This window comes from Coturnix japonica, chromosome Z (genome assembly GCF_054131305.1).
Source record: "Coturnix japonica strain WE chromosome Z, WE-NBRP24, whole genome shotgun sequence".
NCBI classification, from domain to species: Eukaryota; Metazoa; Chordata; class Aves; order Galliformes; family Phasianidae; genus Coturnix; species Coturnix japonica.
Genome location: NC_140702.1, coordinates 33,149,404 through 33,171,482, shown reverse-complemented (window position 1 = coordinate 33,171,482; position 22,079 = coordinate 33,149,404). Strand labels below are relative to the sequence as shown.

General features: G+C 36.2%; 1 protein-coding gene across 17 annotated transcripts in view; it reads right to left on the bottom strand.

The window, feature by feature from the left end:
• The window catches only part of SEMA4D (semaphorin 4D), an 86,827-nt gene that overhangs the window by 21,781 nt on the left and 42,967 nt on the right, over positions 1-22,079 (bottom strand). For all 17 annotated transcript variants that reach the window (XR_014939421.1, XR_014939419.1, XR_014939420.1 and 14 more), the window contains 10 exons: positions 16,695-16,758; positions 12,964-13,356; positions 10,781-10,926; positions 9,833-9,895; positions 6,320-6,418; positions 5,001-5,094; positions 3,972-4,085; positions 2,536-2,687; positions 650-825; positions 387-543 (listed from right to left, as the gene is read on the bottom strand). Coding sequence is in view for 13 of the 17 variants with exons in the window: in XM_085529003.1 (XP_085385129.1) it covers positions 387-543; positions 650-825; positions 2,536-2,687; positions 3,972-4,085; positions 5,001-5,094; positions 6,320-6,418; positions 9,833-9,895; positions 10,781-10,926; positions 12,964-13,057 (1,095 nt within the window). In the remaining 4 variants the exon portion in view is untranslated. The remainder of the gene's footprint in view (positions 1-386; positions 544-649; positions 826-2,535; positions 2,688-3,971; positions 4,086-5,000; positions 5,095-6,319; positions 6,419-9,832; positions 9,896-10,780; positions 10,927-12,963; positions 13,357-16,694; positions 16,759-22,079) is intronic.

Genomic DNA, 22,079 nt, shown 5'->3' with positions numbered 1-22,079 from the left:
TTGGCTTCTGTAATATGCTGATCTCTAAGCAAATGGTTCATATTTCATTTTTATTTGGACCCAAAATATATTATAGGAAAATACATTAATTTAGTATTGAAATAAGGAAAACACAAACACTACAATTAACTGTATGGTAAATTAAACAAACAAACAAACAAACAAAACAAAACAAACAAACAACAGATACAAGCTTTAAAATAAATCACTTGAAGTGTTTTTCAGCAAATCTTTACAATACAAAGCATCCAGATCACAGCAATCTAATAGTACGCATTAGTAGGGCTTTTTGTGTTTTTATTGTTTGGTTTTGTTTGTTTGTTTGTTTGTTTGCTTTTCTAGTTTCTTTACTCCTGAGCATCATACCCAAAATTACAGAAACTTACTGCACCAGGTCGAGGGTTAGGAATCTCCCCATTGTACCGTACCCACTTAGTATGGGACTGTTCTACTGTAGCACTCTGCATATACTTCCCTTTTGAGAAAACTTCTTCTACAGCAGACAAATTGTAGGCACAAACGGCTGACAGTCCCACATTATTCCTAAAAATATAGGGGGAAAAAAAAATCACAGGAGTAATTACTTGATTTAACAAACAGCTGAGATCAAAACTACTCATCCAGGGAAATACTGTAATAGCACACTTACAGCTGTGGGGTAAAGACTCCATATATCACTGGTTCCTTCAGGGTTGGAGACTTCAGAATAAAAACATCATTGATAATATTGAAAATTAAATTCCTGTCTGGAATGGTGCATATCAATCTGGCCTTGAGAAAAGAAGTCCATTTTTTTTGCAAAGTCCTCAGTCCTCCTTGGTCCCTCTTTTGGCATTGGGGAAAAAAAAGATAAGTGTCTATGAAGGCAGCAGTTTTGTACTTAAGAACCACAGCTACAAAGCTACCAAACTACTTTTTTCTTCTATTTGCTAACTGTATTTGAACTCCTCTAATTACTATACTTCTTCAACATTTCATCTACAGCAACATTAAAAACTGCAAATATGCTCATATACATAAAAGTAAGGGAGACACAGAAGTTAATAATTTACTTATTGGAGTCAACAGAAATAACGCAGAATGGTTTTTGTAAACATCTAGAAATAAGATGAGACACTGGACTTCTAAAAGAACTGTTCTTCAGTACTTGAAAAATAGAGATCAGTAATGTAACTTTATAAAACACAAATGCCTACTGTAACAATTAAAATAAACATGGAGGCACTATACACATCCTTTAACATAAATCAGCAACAGCTCATTTGTTCTTTGACATCCAAACACAAATGATTTCTACTGTAATTTTGAAATATACACTTAAGATGCCTGACATTAACAATTCCACTAGGAAAAAAAATGCACCATTGGCCTATTCCTGTGGGCAGTTATGATGTTTACGAAGGATCTGTAGTACTGAAAGATATCTTTTACCAGACTAGAAATGCTTCAAAAAATTTAGTTTATGAGTTCTAGCTCTGTTATTTCTTTACAAAAACAGGCATATTTGGGCACTGTTAATAGTTTTTGTTCATTATCCAGAGCTTTCATGTAAAGAACTGAAGAAAAACTGAAAGTTTAAGTAGATCTAAGTAAAAATTAAGTAAAAATTCCTTTCGAACTGCAATCTGCCATTGATTCCTTTTATTATCAAGCAGAAGCAATACATCTCTCATGTTCTGTGATACTCCTGTTCTGAAAAGCGCACAAGCTGTATGTGGGCAGAGGGCTATAATATTAAGTCCCATGTAAAGCTACCTCCAGCAGATTATTTAATAGAAATTTCAAAGGCACTAACTTGTTATTGATATCTCAACTTCCATATTTAAATATAGAAAAGTTAGAATAAAACATTTCAACTTAATCAAAATGAAATGGCTAGGTGATAACACTCCAACGGAAAGGATATTTTGTACTTGAAAAATATCTTCTTCCATTAGCAAGATTTTTAACCAATACTACTTGATTGAACCAAAATAATTAAGGTTTAATCACACTAAGTGCGGCAGACTGCTTGTTTGTGGCTCTGGCAGCACCACAGAAGTCCCATCTGCTGTAAGTAGCTGTGACTACAGAAAAAATGATAAAATGATCTTCCTTACATGCTTCTGCCTGAGAATAACTTGAATATGACACACTTCCTATCTGCTCAACAGCAACTTAAGCCTTTTTTCTTTTTTTTCATCCCCCCCCCCCCCCTCTGGGACCATAATTACATTTTCAGTTTAAAAAATAAAACAGAATCAAGAGTCTTTTTTTTTTTTTTTTTTTTTTTTAACCATTGTTATTCTCCAACACCTCCCAGGAGAGGACAGAACCCTCACACATACTGAAATTTCACTGTTAATTAAATTAAGTCAAGTATTAGTTTCTAAAGCAAGAAAGACACATTGTCAGTTATGACAAACTGGTTAAAACTGCTGTTTCAGTGAAATGAAGTTAAACCATTTCCATTTAATTTACAATAAATGTAATTTTTTTTTCCACTAAAAACAAAATCTACTGTAATTAGTAAAAGGCGATTGAACCATGTCCCACCTTGCACACTCTAGCTATTCTTGGAATCATAAGTTTTCCAACAAATTCATATTCCACAGACACCTCGGTGAAAAAGAAGTATATCTTGTCATCTTCTCCATCTGTGCTGTTTTGATCTGCTCTTACCACATCAGCAAAAACAAAATTTGGCTCTACAAATACAAAGAGAATAGTTCTACTTTATAAACAACTCTTTTAACTTTATTTTCTTGAACACTTTCTAGGAATTTTCTTCTCCCAAACTTCACAATGCATTTATCTGTTCTTCAGTTACTGATCTGCCTACACTGTTGAGCCCATGATAACACTTCTAAAACAGTACAACAGTGGAGGAAAAAAACCCAGCTATTTAACATACCATACCTTAAAGATCTCTAATACTTCTTTATCTATTGTATCTCATTACTGCTCATTTTACACCTACATTCAAACATGGGTTTTCTGATAGGTCTGGATCTATCCTCCACTGCCCACCTCTCCCTCCTGATGCAAACTTAAGAAAAGCCACATTGTTTATTTCTGTTCATTCATATTTAAGGATAGAATTAGCTAAAACATACAAGCAATAATTTGCCAGGGCTGGTCAGCTACCAGTTTTCCTATGTGGCTGGACACATAGGAAAACCACACAGTGCCACAGAAAAACTGTAACAAATCTAAAACTACTAACCACTCTCCCAAACCCCACTGGTTTTTAAACATGCATACTCTCACTGTTGTCCTTCATTCCTCATGCATTAAATCACATATAAGATTTAGGCTAACTTCATCTTGTAAAAACAACTTCAACTACATGTACATAGTACCAGCCACTTAGTCTTTCTGCTGCTAACTAAAATAACAAATACAACAATAATAACAGGATGTACTACAAATTCAGAATCCTGTCCTTCTTGGATGCTGGGGTTTTTTTTGTTTTTGGGTTTTTTTTGTTTGTTTGTTTTGTTTTTGTTGTTTTTTTACCAACATGCTGCCTTCATTATTTCAGTCTTTTTTGGGCCAAGAGCCACAAAATTCTAAGAGTTCACAAAACCTGGCCAATTCAGAAAGTCAAGAACTGTCATAATCAGGAACCAAGAACATACTAGTTTTAAAATATATATGCTGAGGACAAGGAATATTCTTCTTACTGCATCACAAGTATGTTGTATCACAGTAAGGATGAACAAGTGGATACAAAATAAAACACAGCACTTGACTGTCAAAGTCTATGTGTCTCTAAGCTGTTTTCATTGTTGGTGCTGATAAAAGTTCTGAAAGTTTTCAGAGAAAAAAAATCTAATAAGGACATACTTCAATATAACAAAAGTCACCCTCTTTGAGACAGTGAACAACTGCTCCTTACCTCAAAAAAGAAGCTCAAAGTCTTTGTCTGACTTTGTGACACTGAAGAAAGAAACAATGATTTGATCTGCTGTGCTCTCACACCCACTTACCATTAAGCCACGGTATTGCATACTCTGTTCTCAGAGGACTCTGCTGAGAGTTCCGTGAAATAATAGGTTCACTTCCCAAGAAATTGTAAGAAGTCCCAGAATAAAGCTCTTCATCTTTAAAACAAAATCAAATATTTTAAACTTTCTTATGCACTGTTTACCAAAAAAGATATATAAATATTTTGAGAGACTATGTTAGCTTAAACTTCTCACAAGAAAAGATAAACAAAAATTCCCTCTCAGTTGCTCCAGACACGTCTTCTATGTTTCTACTGACCATTCTCAGAGCTAACAATTTTACAATTTGTTTATTTCTCCAACACAAGCACCTGGCCAAAGTCAGCACTGTTTCCACTATACCTTAACACTTTCTATATAAACGTTATGTTCATGTATCAAAATGCATCTATGAATTGCCACAGAAGTTTTTGAACTAACTGCTTTTCTCTTTTTATGTACCACCATGATTCCAACTAAACTTAAGAATTTAAAGAACAACATAGTGAGTGAGCTCTTTTTCTTGTTTCCTAGTGACATTTTTCATATTACTCTAAGCTTCTCTTTTATGATCTTGTGACACTATGATAGAGCTATCAACTCTGGTTTTATCCGTCAACATTTAGTAGTCTAACCATGTGGTAATGTAGTTGCAATACATAACTCACTTTTCTGTTCCATTTCACCATGTCTTCAGGAAAGTTAAAAATTCCACTTGTTAAAGTCATTTAGATTACTGTAAATGGTACTACATAGGCAGTCAAAGCACATTTACACTATCTGGACTAAAGCACTTGAAAATTACTACCTTGAAAGCTGTTGTTTTAAAAGTTGCTTCCAGAACAACCTGAAGTTTTCCTATGTTCTACTTATAAGAAACACATTAACTTTGAACTCATGAGTACTTTTTATATCTACTTACATGCACAGTAAAGATTTAGAAACCATCTTAATACTGAAAGGCTGGAGAACAATAGTGGAGAAGGCTGAATATTTATACATCGCAATGAAGTATGCAAAGACAGAACTTACCAACCATAACAGACGTGTAGCTTTGAGCAGGATCAAATGGGCATCTACCTTTACCATCTTCATTCTTACCTTCGAGCTCGAACATAATTAAATTCTGCAAAAAATTAAGTTGAAAACCACATGCCAACCATCTGTACCCTTTCTTTCTACTAACTTAATCATGTAAAGGTAACTAAAAACCAACCAGTAACATACCAGTAACTTTCAGTGAAATACCTACTTTCCCAAGTTTATAAAACAGATAGGAGTTTTCAGAAAACAACTAAGAAGAAAAGGAAATTGAGGGAAGTAGGAACAAAGAACAGACAAAAAGTTAAATCCAGGCAAAGAAGGAGAAACATAGGAAAGAGACATCTGCAAAAGAAAAAAAAAAAAAAAACCAACAAAAACCAACCAAACAATATGGAAGGCGGAGAAATTAAGATGATGAAAGGCAAGAACTTGCAATTATTAAATTAGCTTGCACAAAATTTGTCAGTTTTACAAACTCAGAACGCTTTCTGAAGTGCACTTAGCAATTTTTGAAACTGTTGAATTTGTTAGATAGCGTATAACTTAGACGTATTTTTCAAAAACAACAGAATGACTGCTACTTCATAAAACCATTAAAAATCAAGGGAATAAGGATCAGAAAGATGATTGAGAGCTGAAGCAACAATACTGGGAAAATAATCACTTATGCTGCATAATGAAGACACTGGAGTCTAAGGACAGTGACTTCTGGTAATGTTCCAGGGCTACTGGCAGAAAAACTCAGAGGCAGGGGAGACAAAAAAGAGCAAAGTTGAACATAATTACAACAACTCTGAATTTCAGAATCATAAAGAGACACAGTGAGGAGAACAACAGAAGATTAAGCAATGAAAAAAGGGAGTTTTGATCTTAAGCCAAGACTTCATTCTGAAGCAGTCAGAATTACAAAACTATGGCACTGCCAGAAGCAGAGACAAGACAAGCAGAGACAGGAATATTAAAAATTTCAGAGAGATTCAGCACTGGATGGTCACAAAGAATGTCATTTCAGTTTCAGGGAGTACTTCTATGCTAATGTAAAATACACAGAGAACTACAAAAAGTAACGAAAGAGTAAATCTGCTGATAACCAAGCTGAATCAATAATTCAGAGTTTTCAAAAAGGAGCAGTGTAGTTTATTTCTGTACTCTAATTATCACCGTGAGAGACTGTCATGAATATTTCAGAAGCTATGACAAGCACTGGAATTGCAATGCTATTTGGGAAAAAAAGATTAACTCATTGTTTAGATGAGCTGCTTTTTTGTTGAAGTTTTTACTGGGTCACAAAATCTACATACTCTTACCAGGTAATCACAAGTTGGTTGAAATGCATTAGTACCACACACATAAAGAAAAGTGTCGTTTAGCTGCTGTAGGACACGCACATAGTTACGGCACTCAGTCTGTAATAAAGGATGAGAAAAGGACAGGTCTGATAAACCACAGCTCTACATTCCAACAAAAATAAACAAAAGTGCTGTCAACTCTCCTGTTGCTGCTATTCATGCCACATTGTGACAGTAAGGAGTTTGAACAAAGCTTTGAAAAAAGGATGCTAAAAAGCAAGCATGCCCAACCTGCAGCCTGCTTGCAGTCCAGCACAGCTTGCTCTGCAACCCACACCCTGCTACCACACCTTCACGGCGTCAGCTTTGCCCCACCAACTGCTCCAGCACAGGACATGGGCAGGGCACAGTGCAGCGCTGAGAAATAATATGGCACTATGCTTAATTGCAAAGAAACTGTGTCAGTTTTTGAACATTAAATTTGAAAACACACTACATGCAGAAATGGTGCCAAATCTGATGCACATCAAAGAAGGTATCACCAAGACAAAACAGTGGAACTGAAAGAAAGTCTGTCACCTCAACCAAGTATTTTGTAAGAAGTTAAAATTCAAACTGACTCTGTTTCAAAAGTTAGTTAGGTGGTAGCAGATTTGACTGGGAAAAAAAAATCAAAGTCATTTCCTCATGGTGACTCTTAGTTAAGCAATGCATGGAAAGCATGGCAGATATAATGTGTCCTTATAAAAAAAATGGATTTCAGAAAAATCAGTTTACCTCACCAGACGGTAGCCAGGTGAACTAAAGAAACTGGAAAATATACTGGAAGAAATTTAGAGTAAAGACACTAATTTCAAACTTTATGCTTTGATACTTTATGCTTTAGCAAAAGATGGCTACAAATATGGCTCACCTTGCCATTTTCATTAGAAGTATTGATAACAAATATTAATGGAACGGAAAAAATGACTTCTTTGGTGCTATTAGAAGACACAACTAAATCTCTTGGCTTGTATGAAGCAATAAAAGAAACATATTAAAACCATTTCCTTTAATGAATATATCTTGTGTAGCTATTGATGGCATTCCAGCAATAGTTAGTGAAAAAAGAGGGACTTATAAGATTAACAGAAGATGATGAAATTGCCACTGACAATTCACATTTGCTGAAACATCACTGCACTGCACATCAACAAAATTCACATGACAAAGCTTTAAAAACTGATAATATTCTGCAAATCATCATCAAAGCTGTGAATTTCGTGAAGTCCAAGGGACTGAATCATCACCAATTCCAGGAGTTCCTTAAAAGTATGGATGCCAATTATGGGGACATTATTTACTTTTCTGAGTGGCTAATTTGGTGTAAGATGATTAAAAAAAAACTTCACGATTTGCAAAATAAAATCTAGTCCCTTGTGGAATCAAAATTAAGTTTGTGCCATAATGCTAAGATGAAAAATGGTTCACAGATATAGCATTTTTGATGGATTTGTTCACTCATTTAACTGGGTAAAACACGTGCCTTGAAGGTGAAAAATCAACTTATCTATGCTGTCTGTGCTGTTTCAGACAGTAACAGTGTTTGAAAGGAAAAATTACAGCAAGCCCAAGTTACAGCAAATACTTTCATGCATTTTGATACATTGGCTAAACACAGTCCTATGCAGCCATCCTTTTTTCTTTTTTCTTTTTTTTTTTAACTGTATCATATACTTTATATATGGCCCACAACAATTCCCTTTTGTTCTCCGAGGCCCAGAGTAGTCAAATGGTTGGACATCCATGCCATAAGAATTCCAAACTACAATGACAAACACTGTAAACATGCACTCAGTGGAGAAAAACAGTATCATCAACATCCCTTAATTCTCTCTGCTACACAGCTAGGTTCCAACACTGTACTGCAGTTCCATAAACTATTTAAGCAAGTATAACCATTGTCCTTACTCTTCACTCTTATGAGACAAACCAAGTATTTCTCTAACTGTGTGGTGGGTTGGGGATGGAAGAAAACTGGAGACAAAAAGAACAAAACAAGTTTTCCGCCAGATTAGTTTCTTGAACAGAAGTGTAAATTGTTTTTTGCTAGCACTACATAATATAGTGAAGATAGGTGAGGGAGAGGACTGCCCATTTTAGTATAAGAAATAGCAGTGATTGTTTAATACTTATAACACTTGAAACAACTGCACTTTGCAAGACATTATGGCTACAGCATAATCATAGCTAGTAATAAATCCTGAGTACAATGGAGAAAAAGCACTGCTGGGAATAAGCGTAACATAGTGAAACCTGCTTATCTAAGGGCAGAAAAAAAATAGGAAGAACATTCTGGAGTTCTGAGAGAGCTAAGGCAAAGTACCTACTTACAGACTCTACCATTCTTTCCAATCCACCATCAATAATCTCTGAAAAGGACCTGTGCATACCTAGACATGCCTGCAAAAGTGATGAAGGTGCACGTATGATGAGTCACATCATATACACCCATCATGACTGTATATAATTATTGCTACCAACCTCAGTCAAACCTGGAGAATAAAGTAATCAGAATGCATCAGGAAGAGCCAAAGAGGAAGAGGAACTGGTCCTCAACAGCCCATCACACCTTGTGTTAGGCAGATAAATTGCCTTGATGGCTCTCAGTTCAAGTGAAAAAGGGAGGGAAACATACTACACCTCAGATGAGTCTGCGGGTGCACCTGGAGTTTTATAGTCAATGTGCAACAAAGAAATTGGAGATGTGAGGCGCACATGTCAAAACTCTCTAATTGGATAGCTGCACTACTTTTTGCACATGCAGTCTTCTGAACCCTGCACTTTCAAAACCATGATGAAAGCCTGACCATGAATCTTGCCAAGTAAACCCCTAGTCTGCAATACTATTAAGCCAGTGGCACAACACAAAGGGAAAGGCACAACCACCTAAGGCCAATCACCATAAATAAACTACCTCTAAAGAAAGGCAGTATGCACAAGGCAGCCCGTGCCAGCGGTCCTGGAGGGGTCTGAGGCTGCCAAAAACCCTGAGGGAGCCCAGTGTCTGAGTTGCCTGCACTGCCACATAGATTGGGCTGCTCAAGCACTGGCGAGCTGTCTGAGCAGACAGACCAGCAAGGAGCACACCTGCTTAGCATCACAAAAATGTATGCAGTTAGTGAAAAATGCACTGGTGGAAAAACAGTGGCCTTGAAAATAAACCCTTCATCCTAAAGCAAAGCAGGTAAAATTAGCAGTCATTCAGGTGGTATCAATTAGCTCAGTAAAAGTAATGATGGTTTATTAATATAATGGAAAAAATTATTATACTAGGCACATAAGAATGTTCTCAGTTTCAAACAAGTTTCAACAGCAAGAATTAATGAACTAAGAATTACAAGAGAACTAACTTTAGTTTCCAAAGCATGAGTTAATTAAATAATATAGGTGATCTGAAGACTTTAATTTCAAATACTCAGAACCCTTCTTCTTTATAATCTCTCCTCCTACAAGAAATGTCAATCTTTCTTCAGATTCAATAGAACATACCTGTTCTGATTTGCCCTTGACTGCACATTTAGTCCTTTTATCTTCAGTCACCTTCCAGTGCAACTAGCAAAAAACAAGCAACAAAAAGTTGTATTCAGAACACTTTAAGGCAAATGCAGTAAATTCAGACTTTGCACAATGCACAAAACAAACAATTTTAATATTTGTGTCTGCATTATTTATAATTAATTTTCTCAGTAGCTTTCAAAGGCTTAAAGCTATTCTTTTCAGAAAAAATGATGCTTTCAAATGAATGGGTCATCAGAGAGTGCAGAACCACTGCTAGCATCTTCTGGGTTCATTATAATCCTTCTTTTCCAATTAATGAATATCTTCATTAACATATTCATTAGGGAAATGCAAGTGTAATTGTTTTAGTTATTTCTTATTAAATTTGCATTAAAAAGAAGAAGAAAAAAAAAACACGTAAAAACCTTACTGGACCAACTTATATTTTATGTTAAAGAATAACTTTCACAGCTATATCCACTCAAAGTAGCAACTGAAAACCAAGTTTTATATGCATGCAAAATTTCCTATCACCATCCCTAAACATTTTGTTCCGATTAAAAATCAAGACTATCTTTCAAAACGTCCTGGTTGGGAATCCACACCATGTCTCTAGGCACCGGTCTGTGTTGTGGATGAGTAAGAAGCTTGAGAAGAACTTGGGGTAACACAATCACATCAGCAGATTTCTGCATGGGTCAACCCACTCAGAGAAGAGTCAGAACATCCAAAGTATCTCTGTAGGTAAGCTAATGCCTAGTGAACTGGATTGTATCTCTCTGTGCCATCACATGTGTGCAGGCACCACTCAAAACATCAAACAGAAGCAGAAACCTAAGGCGTAAGACCCTCATCTCAAGCACAGCTCTACTGATAACAGAAAATGAAGTGACTGGAAGTATGATTTTCATATGGAGGATAATGTATTTAAATGCATACCTCATGCTGTTTTTCAGCAATATTCACTGCATTTAATGCAAAGATAACTTCTCTGGCTCCCACATATAAAACATCTCTGTCCTCTCTTAACAGCAAGGTTGAGTAGTTTGACACTCCAGTTTCATGAAAATGTATTAGTTGTACCTCTGTTGAAATGAAAATAGCAGGACATGGAGAAACATGATCACCTTGGGTCAAGTTTATGGGTCATTAATCTAAATTGCCTAAAAGCCTTTGACTATCTTTGAAAGCAACAAAGCTTACTTTGGACAACACACATAACAGTTGATATATATACCCCTGGAAGCTTCATTCAGCACAAACAGCAGCTCCCATCACTGACGTTAAAATCAATGGTCCCTACTTTCTAGTTCAATTTCAAATGCCTACAAATTTCCTCCTGCAATGATCCCTGTAACTCATGTCTTCCTTCATTTTCTCCAGTCATTAATTCTTCCTTTTTCTAACCTCCTATTCACACATCTACTGTCAGTTCTTTCCTCACCCTCTACCTTCCACATACTGTGGAAAATTTAATTCACCACATGAATTCAGCCTCCCCGGACAAGTCTAACCAATAATCCTGCACCAAGAAAGAAGACATTTCAAATACTACCCCAGCAGAAAGACACAACCTACAAAGGAACCATATACACAATGCAAACAAGGTGATTTTCGAACGGAGACTGGAAATAATTGCACAGAACAGAAAGGAATAAGGGAGAATCAAAATAAAAAGGAAGAAGACAGAAGAAAGATGGAGGCATGAGGGAAAGAGACATGCAAACTGAAACAGAACCACTTGGAGAAAGATGGCAGAATTATTAATAAACAGGTTTATTCTGCACGTACGACTGTTATAGAAAAGAAACTGAAATTTGGGGTGACAGACTTTGTAATGGAGACTACCACGCGGTTAATTCAGTTTCATTTTTAATGGTCAGGCAGAAAACATACTACTACTCCCAGTTCTAACACAAAAAATGGCACCTTTTTATCTTTAGAACTCTGGGAAACATTTATTTTAAATTAGATTCGTATGTGTGCATTTTAAAATCTTTCACTTCACAGGAAAATCTTTTCCGAATGGATGACCTGGTTCAGGCAATTCTACCTGTTTACTCCTCCAATGATCTAAAATTTCACTTCTATTCAAAGCTTCTCATACTTGAATACAATACTATCAATAAGCAGGAAAAACAGGAAAAGTATATCCTACAGCCATCTCATGAAACAGCTATTTATGTTCTTAACCTCCATTTATCTTTTCCTGTAGTGTGACTCTTCAGCATTTAGCATTTTTATTTAAGGCATCTTCTTCATGACACGCATATATTTATTTGGTTACAGCATTCCAGGGTGCCTAATCTTAATCAACAGTAAAAGCACAATTCGAAGAATCTTTTAAGAGCTAAAATATCCATGATGCATGAAAATGCAGGAGGAAAAAAAAAAAGAGAAGTTCAACAACAGCAAGTGACTACTTCACAGCCTGTGCTCCAGAGTTCTCTTCAGGTGTAGGCTGAACAATTAAACCAAAAGCCTACAAGAGTATCTGATCCTTCATTGCTTCATTGGCCACCTCCTGCTAACTGCATTGGGAGGTTACAACTACTTGCTGCAACTTCCAAGTACAGCAAAGGAAGGGGTCTGTGGAAAAAGCTACAAAGGTTAAACTCCAGGCATCACAGAACACTACCAGAAGAGGACTTAATGTTTCTTTCCTTCACTGGATGATTTACCTAGTGCTCAAGACAATTCAGCATCATCATTCACCTCACCACGATAAAGCATTTAAAAAAAAAAATTAAAAAAAATAGCTGGTGAGGTACATTTTGTTACATATGTTCAGACCTAAAGTCTAAATAACTTATTAAAACAAAATAGCTGTTGAGTTTTTCTCTTGGAGCAAGATTCAGCTACAAGATCCTCCATCTGAGAAATTTCAATCCAAAACTCCTCTTTTAAAAAGTGACACTTCACAACTGTTTGCAGGATATGCAATCGGTCAGCTCAGTGCCCAAGTGACTTATGAACATTCTGGTCTGAAGCACTACAGATAGGCTGAGCAAAACCAGAAACATCTGACCAAACTTCCTGCAAGCAGGCTGGAAGAACAAACATAAAAAATCCTGATGTTGTTGCAGTGCCCCACATTACACTAAGGAAGTTTCTCTTCTTACCTCTGTGCTCCCAAATGATTCTTGGTACTGGACCAAATGCCACTGCCAATTCCAGCAAAACAGCCCAAACTGAATAAAAATCAAGCTGAGCCATCTTCAGTTCCCTTGCTCCTTGAGAATCCCTGGATAACTGCAGCAGGTAGTGTTTCTTTAGCAAAAGAAATGCAAATTCCAGGGAGTGTTAGAGACCAGGCATTTCAGAGTTTGAGAGCACTGCAGAAGGACTGTTCCAGTCTGCTTTGTAAGTATTTATTTTCAGCAGATCACTTCTTCAAGGGGACACACAATTTCCGGGACGCTGAATACAGACTACCCACACTCTCCACAGGCTGCAGAGCTGCTGAGAAGCGCCACTGAAAGCATTCTTCAAATTCATTGAAGAAATAAATGATGCTGTGGAGAGAGGAGGGGAGCAAGAAGTAGAATAGAAAACAGAGGATTGCCAGAAATAGCATATTGCATACACTGATCTTGCAGTACTTCTACAGCTGTCTACATTGGTTAATTTGGATTAAGAGTTCATAGGTGAAAATAAAATCCTTCAAAACACTCCACAGATTACATGGCAAAAAAGCAGTTAACATAAGCATTCACTTCAATCCAGAATCTGTAGTATAAATATTTTGAGCTTATGTTTGATGCTCAAAATTCGATTCCAATGTACATATTTTCTTACTTAAAAAAGTGAGGCAAAAAAAAATCACCTTCTGTTGTAAATACTCAAATAAAGATCAAATAAATCACTAGGACTGATTTCAGAGAGCAAATAACATAAGAAATGTAGCTTAATGCTAAATGCTATTTAAATATACCTGCCCCAGCTCACATTCTCAGGATCTTATGAACCGAACTGTCATTTTTAGCCGTGTCTTTTTATGCACTTGGTGCAGGGAGTAGAAAGAAAAAAAGTACAAATCCATCAGAAGCGTTTACATCTGTTTTGATATATTTGATAAATACAACTTCGTATTTGGTAAATACAATTCGCTCAAGCAAAGCAGTTTATTTTTTTATTATCATTATTTAATTCTCGATTTGGTTCAGATCTATTATAATGGAAAATATACCCAAAAAAAATCGTTTTTCAACTCACTGTAATTTCAGTTAATTTAACTAGGTTTGTTTGTCTTGTACCTTTCCTGTTTATTGCCACAGCCAAGCAACTGTGTTTCTCTATCTAACTTGTTAAGACCATGAATATGAATTACAGAAATACCACGCACATTGTGATGCCGATAGTCTTACAGTTAAGTATCTAGAGAAGAAACAGCAGTTAAATGATTACTTTGAAGGCAGCCTAGTAATCTTATTTTAATGGAAACGTCAGGGGAAAAACGGCAGTTGGAAGAAAGAATTCTAGGACATTATTAGGGGCTTAAGAAATCTTCTTTGTGAACAATTCTTTGTCTTCCCAATGCCATGGTTATAATTCTAGCCTAGCTCATCTATCTCTGGAGAAGCAAAATGGCAATAAAACACATGGTACTACCTTCTGAAGAAGACAAAATACCTGGCTGAGTTAGTGCTTACTCTGCTGTGGGCCAGGGAATTTCTCAAAGAAGAAATATCTCATTTCATATATAAGTTTGCAAGACAGAGCCTTTTCATATTATTAAGTTTGCAAGGAATTTATTTGCTGATCTAAGGTAAAGTTTTGCATATTAAAAGAGGGGTGTAACACACCAGAGTGCCGAATCATGCAAGATGTTCTTACGCCTCCTAGTTTAAATAGTGATTAAAATGCTCTCAGGACCCTGTCCTTTAATTTAGCTTTCAATTTAATTACTCCTCCTCTTCTCCTCCTTCACTGTGCTGAAAATTATCTGGAATAACTCCTTAATTCACATCCACTAGGAAGTCACCCATGATCTACTATGAAACTGTTTTTATGTAACACAAGGGGCAGAAGGAACAAAAAGCACACCTCCATAGGTGTTCACTGTCTTTGAATTGAGTACTTTGCAGTTTTGGAAAGTTTGACACATAATGCTTTAGGTTTTATAATAAAATATAAGCGGCAATTGCATTTATTAAGTAATGCAAAAACAAACTTGAAAAGCTTAGTTAAATAATTCAACTCTAATTAAAGTGACTACAAGTCTACTTTTTTCTGTAAAATTGCTGAAAATTTTCTGAGATAAATTTAAATGAATCTCATTTTACCATTTTGCTCCTGTTTTTAACTGAACTTCTGTTTAAGTGGAGTAAAATAATCTGCACACCATGTGCATGAGTTTTCCATGTTTGTACTTATGGTGACTGAAAACATGCAACTGCAGTAAAAGCAACAATTAACAGAGCTCCTCTCAGTTTGGCAGAGCACTGCTGTAAACAGAGAGCTGTGAACATTCCTGTTGACACACACAACTAGTGCAAAGGCATAGAAAAAGGAATAGAGAAGCTCCTGCTTTCAAAGGACAGAAAATAGGAAAAAAAAATGAAACTGTTGGAAAAATTTCAGAATAAGGACCTGCTAGCAGGGAATAAACAATGTGAAATACTAGTATAAATTCAGAAAGCAGAGAGTTGCTATTTTGACTGTTTCTGAGACAGAAAAACATCTACCTCACATGAGTGGGCATCAAAGGAATACTTAACAGACTGATTGGAAATAAAGTGTTCTGGTCCACCTTCTGGAAAAAAAAAACAAAATACAAAAAACACACCACAAAACAGGCTCTGCAATGGGAGAAGTTGAGAAACCAGTATCAGGGAACAAGACTGCCATCTTTTCCATCCGCCACAGAGAACACAGAAGCAAAGTACACCACAGAGTTGTATGTGGAAAATAGTGTCATCTTTTACAGGTGTTAACTTCAGAAACTTTTATCACTATTGCATCAACTGACTAATGAATATTGCATTAATAAAATGCAATACCAAACAACAAGAAGTCAGTGCATTCTCCTCAGCCAACACTGCAAAGCTGCACTCAGGTCTGCAACCGATACCTGGGATACTTGCACAATCCACATGAATTTTGGAACTTCCAAGACAGGAAATCAGGAAATGCCTGATTTTGTAACCCCGATTTTGAAAGTGTTTTTTTGTTTTGTTTTGTTTTGTTTTGTTTTGGGGGTTTTTTTGTTTGTTTTGGTTTTTTTTCTTTTAATAAGTACTTAGTTATACTGTGCAACACTTAAATTCTGTTCGGTACTACTCAAAGTGTTAGATGGATCTTTTATGTTCTTGACAAAGCCATAAACTGCATGGTCAGCTTCTACATAATTTCTTCTTAGACTTATGGGTCTGAGTCAACCAGTCAAAATTATTTAAAGATGTTAATGGCAAACAGTGGTACTCTCAAAGGCACCTGAATGTCCATATCAGCTGTTCTTGTTGGTTTTTTTGTTTGTTTGTTTCTAATTAAAACTATACAGGATGTCCAGCAATGCTTTCAAAGATACAGTTGTCTCTGAAAGCAAGGCCACTACCCCTCTGATTCAATCTGCAATCCTGAACAAGACCTTTAAGTAATAACTAACACACAGCTTAGAATACATTTTGTTCTTAGGTGAAAAATGTCCCTTTAACAATGAATTTCTTGAAAAATATTTCAATCTCAAATGGAACAGAATAATAAATCAAGCTTTTTATAAAATAATTCATGTTTGCTATACAAAAGAAGATACTAGTCTTCCTGCTTGTGAGTATCCTATGAGTACAACATATGTAACATCTACTAAGAACCACACAGCAAGCAGGGAGAGGATAACCGCATTTTACCATACCTGGCACTTCTTGGAAACTCCTGCTCAACCCTGGAACTGTGGAGTCATCAGAAATCCGTCTCTTCTGCAAGAGGTAATATACAGAATTTGACATTAGCACCACATAAAACCAAAGTGCCATTTTTGCTACGGGAATTATAATAAAACCTCCCCCAGAATTTTGCTTTCATTTCCCAGATTCTCTTTAAGAGACTGTTTCCAATAGAGACAAGAACTGATATATCTGTATCCAATAAACCAAGATACTGCACTTAATAAAAATCAATAAAAGAAAAAAAAAAAATTACTAAGCAGTCCTGGTAAAAAGCACATGCGTCAGCCCTTTCCAAACTCAGTCTGTTCCCCTTCTCTTACATCCACCTGGACAAAATTGTTCAGCATTTGTTTGTGGTAGCAATTATTGATTCTGGTAAGCACCTGGGACCTCTCTTACACTGTGACTGAAAGTATAAATAATGTTCTATAAATTCAGACTCCAGCAGTTAGAAAAACAATTAGCTTTATCAAATCCACACACGGCAATTTCAACACTCTCCTGCATTACCAAACTGCTCTTTACATGAGCTCAGAGCAAGAAAATATGGATACCTTTAAAAAAAACTAGTGTGTTCATACTTGTAGGGTTAGTGTCATTAAATGCTATTCACCACAGTTCCCATTTGGATTTTTAACACTAGAAGGGTTCTTGCCCATCTGAATAGGAAGGGAGCACATCTGAAACAGTTGCTGCTGTACATCTGAAAGCTCAATTCTGGATCCAGAGGATTACACTTCAAGGCAGACAATACAAAAGGCTCAAAAAGAAATAGACCAGAACAAAATTACAGGAAGCTGAGACAAATATTACAGGTCTAAAAGGAATGGTGGAGACTATACAACGTATTATCAAAACCACAGTGTCTGCCCCATCCTTCAACAATATACATACATTTTGTGATGGCCAGTACACTAGCAATTCCAAACGGCTACATCAAACCTACTTTTGATAGAGAAAAATGTCTTCTTTCAGTAATTAAAAATCTTTTTAGGTTACAGAAAGGGACATCTCTGATTCTTTCACTACAATATTTTTTGGACAAGATATCCCATGGAAATTTGTTCCCTACCTGTGCTATTTCCCAGTAGATATTTTTCACATGCACTAGAAGCAAATAAGCAACTTTTTTATTGTTGCTGTAAATGCAACTGCCTGCCTTTCATTTTGCTTGAGAAAAAAAAACAAAAAACAGCAATAATAGGCTGAATCATTCTGGAAATTACGAAGCTTTTCTTAGGCTGGCTCACATCTGATCATCACTCTGGCTGTACAGAAGTGGGGCTGAAATTTGTAAAAACGGCCACTTGCCGTGGTGATTATTGTTAACTTTGATTTTTAGATCCCAGCATGCTTCCTCACATCTTATTGCTTCGAGTGCAAACATACCCATTTCAGCTGTAGGTACACTAAAAGGGGAACAAAATTATCTTTTGCTCTCCTTAGAGATAATGTCTAATATACTGTGGCTTTTACAAACATTTTAATTATAATGTAGGTCTCACATCTAAGTAAATAGTTATAAGTAGATGTCAAATTGCTCCAAAAAAAACAAAAAAAATTTTTTTTTGGCAGCAAATCAGCTGGCCAGAAGACTTCAGCAACTCTTAAAATGGCTCACCAAGAAGCAAGCAGCTTCAAGTTTCTGAGCTGAGATCAGCAACTTGGGGGAGCTGAAAGCTGTACAAAGGATGGGCACGTGGACAAACCCCAGTCCAGGAAGCCCCAGATCTCCACAGAGGTGGGAAAAGTGGTAGGCAGCTGCAAAGACATGAAGGCTGCCATGCCTCAGCTCCAAAACTCAGCCCCTCATGAACACTTCATTCCTCCTCAGGGCTTTCCCTCTTGACAAGGGGGATGGAAGGAAATGCCTGCACTTATCTGGTGGGGGTCAAGGGTGTTTTTTAATTGTTGTTTTTTTTAAATACAGAAGCACACAGATTCAGGGCCTGGAGTGAGGGTAGCTAAATGCAGATGTCTGCAGTACAAGTAGATTTGATTCTTTGATCAGGTCTCTGTTGGCTACCTGTTTGGACACCTGTCGTCATGCAACACAAATAAGTAACCAGTCACAGACTGTCAAAAGGCATAATTACACATTTTAATTCAACCAGTACTTGAATACTAAATTAACATTCATGTAAGTAATTGAAGTTTTCAGGCACTCCGCAGATCTTCTCATTTGACCCAGATCTCTCATCTGAACAGGTACTGAAAGAACTCCCTAGCAACCTTAAATGTTGTCAGATTTTAAGGGTGAAATCCATACTTCAGTGTAAGTTTGAGGAAAAGACCTCATTCTTCTAGTAACGATTACTTATGGTTGGGAGAAAAGTACATGGACAACAAAAAAATGTTACACCATGAAAAGCTCATTATTTTGACAACTGTGACTAAGTCCTCCAAGATTAAAGAAAACACCTACTAGATTATAAATGAAAGACAACCTGGAACATATTAAGTAGAATAACATGACAGTCACCTTAAGCAAAATTCACATGAAAGAGCTTCAATCTTTTGCATATCCATGCATATATAGACACACACATATATATATACATACATGCATGCATACATAATTATTTCTTTGAGGATTTTCTTCTAATCTGTCAAACTCCAAAACATACTAACGTGTCGCAGTGTACTTCTGACTGCCACTTGCACAGAAAAAAATAACTTGTACTATTTCCTTCTGCATACCAGCTACCATCCAAATCAGAAGTATTTAGTCAATCCTTTATTTGGGCTTGCTCCTTATGTAGATACAAGAAAAACTAACTGAGAAAAAAGAAGGAAGGAAACAAAAGAAAACTATCTCATAAGCAAATTCTAAGCACTCAGAAAACTCTCTCAGAGACCACGAAGGCAAACGTTAACTTTGGGAATATTTGCTTTTTTACAGTATCATTTACCCATCTTAGCAAAACTGTTTCCAGATCAAGATCTTGATGACTGCAAGTTAGCATTTGCTTCTCAAATCTAGTCAGCCACAACCTATTTGCACTCTAGGGGTTTTAGAAAACTATTTTTACAGTTGTACAGAAGCCACAGGTTAAGCAGGCAAGTGGCTATGAATAATTACAGCCACGTACACTGTTCATGTACAGCATGCTAAAAATGTTCTTGTGGCTATTTTGTGTGACGTTAGAGTTTTAAAATAAAATTACACGAAATGATAAGTTAGATAACAAATTTAAAAACAGTAACCGCTATTTCAGTAACAGGTTATTTGACATACCAGAACTCTTCTTAAGTCTCAGTCATTTTAATTTAGCCGAAGCTAGACTGCGACAGTCAGCTTCCTCCTCACCGTCCTAACTCTTCTTGAATCTCACAAGCACCGTCAACTTTCCCAATGTTACAATCTTATCCAAACATTAACTCAGGACTATTCTAGCAAAATTTTAATCAAGAGTATACTGGTGGTTCTGAATCAGATTCCAGGGTACCAAAATTACATCTCTGAAAGACCAAGAGTCACAGAGCACTAGAGAAAAGGAAAGAGGAAGCAAAACTGCATGTAGATAATAGCAGATTATGAGCATTTAGACTGAACTTAAAGCCACCATTTTATGGTGCTGTAGAATTTACGTGAACTCACAAGGTATATTTGCTTAGCAAAGCAGCATTAGAATATTTTAAATGTTCAATACACAATGTACTCTTTGCAGAGGAAAGATCACTGGAAGCGTATCAGTCACACTTGCAAAAAGATCAGTTTAAAAAATAAAATGAAAAACAAGAAACAAAAAGAAGCTACAACCTCTGCTTCGTGGATGCCTTATATGGAAGTGCTTCTCAGTATTAATCAGAGAAGTGAATGTCATTAGTTTCCATATCCGCTATAACAAAAAAGCTAAAATCAACATGATTTAATTTAACATGTAACTTTAATAGCTTAGATTGTATGTTCTGTCTTCTTTCAAACATTTATTACTCAAATACTCCATTTGATTTCCTCATATTTTTTATAAAAGATGCTCTATCCACTATTATAAGCAACAGTCTAAATATACTCAAGAGCACTACCTGAATACTGAGACCACAAAATACACAAGTGGTGCTTCCAAAATGTTTTCCACTAAGCAGTTTTCATCACTTCACAATTTTCTTCTCCCTTCTTTTGAGAAATGTGTGGATTCTTAACAAAATTGAAGGCAATAAGAAGATGAATCTTCAAAGCATAAAGAACAGAAGCTTTCAAAACAGTTTCAAAAGTTTCATGAATTACTTGAGTTATCTGACAGACCCTGAATTTTTCAGTTTTCAGAAGCAAACACCTTGTCAGCAGAGTGCACGTTCTTAAGTATTCAAACATCATCAGGACACTGGACAATTCACAACACCAGCTAATAATGAACTGTACAAACCCAGTATGCACTGCCAAGCATACACTGCTCACAGAAAGCTGCACTGACATGGCAAAACAAAAAGACAACCCTTAAACCACAGATCTTCTAAATTTAATGTATTTTGTTTTTCGGTTATGTTATTGTCTTTTTTTTTTCTTTTTTTTTTCTTTTTTTCTTTTTTTTTTTTTTTTTTTTTTTTTTTGTAATAAACTGGTAGCAGGTGGAGAAGGAGGAGAAAAAAGAGTTTCAACCGACAGTACAAGGTAAAAACCTGCACAACAAAACATTGTTCAGCTTCCTCAAGAGAAGCCTTGGTATATGTTACCTGTAGGTCCTGAGTAAAAATGTCAGTGCTTTAAGAACAGTAACATTCATTCCAGGAAGCCAAACGCTACTTCCTAGGTTGTGCAAGTTAAAGGGTGGCTTCCCCAAGGGCACTGAGTGAGACTGCTGAAGCAGAAAACTTGATCCAAGTTATTCTCAAAACAAAAGAGAAATAACAAAAACAAGGCTTAATTTTGTTGGGCTATATGAAATTCATAAGTTTAACCTTGCAGTAGAGTTCAGCTATTAAAAACACGATTAAAATCCACAAGTGGAATTTACCCACTTTTTGTAAAAACAAACTAAAACTACTCATGTCCAAACAATACCCTAAGAGATATCAAAAAAGGATTTTTTCAAGCTTTACAAGTTACATAAGAACAGCTCCAACATAGGAAAAACAGGTAAAATCTGTTGAGCTTCTGAACATTCTGATCTTACCAATCGTGCAGTACTACTCCCTTACCACACATGCCTTTAGAAGTATATTCTCACATATCCAGCTCCACAGTCATTTACATAGTGAGACTATGCCTGTGTGAAAAACATGCTCACTTAATGGCAAAACAACCACCGTGAACTGCAGGAGACTGGGACATTCACAAATCCTTCCATATTGTACTCCCAGTTTCATTTGTGACAAAGAGCTGTGACTCCCAGCTGGCAAATGGACCT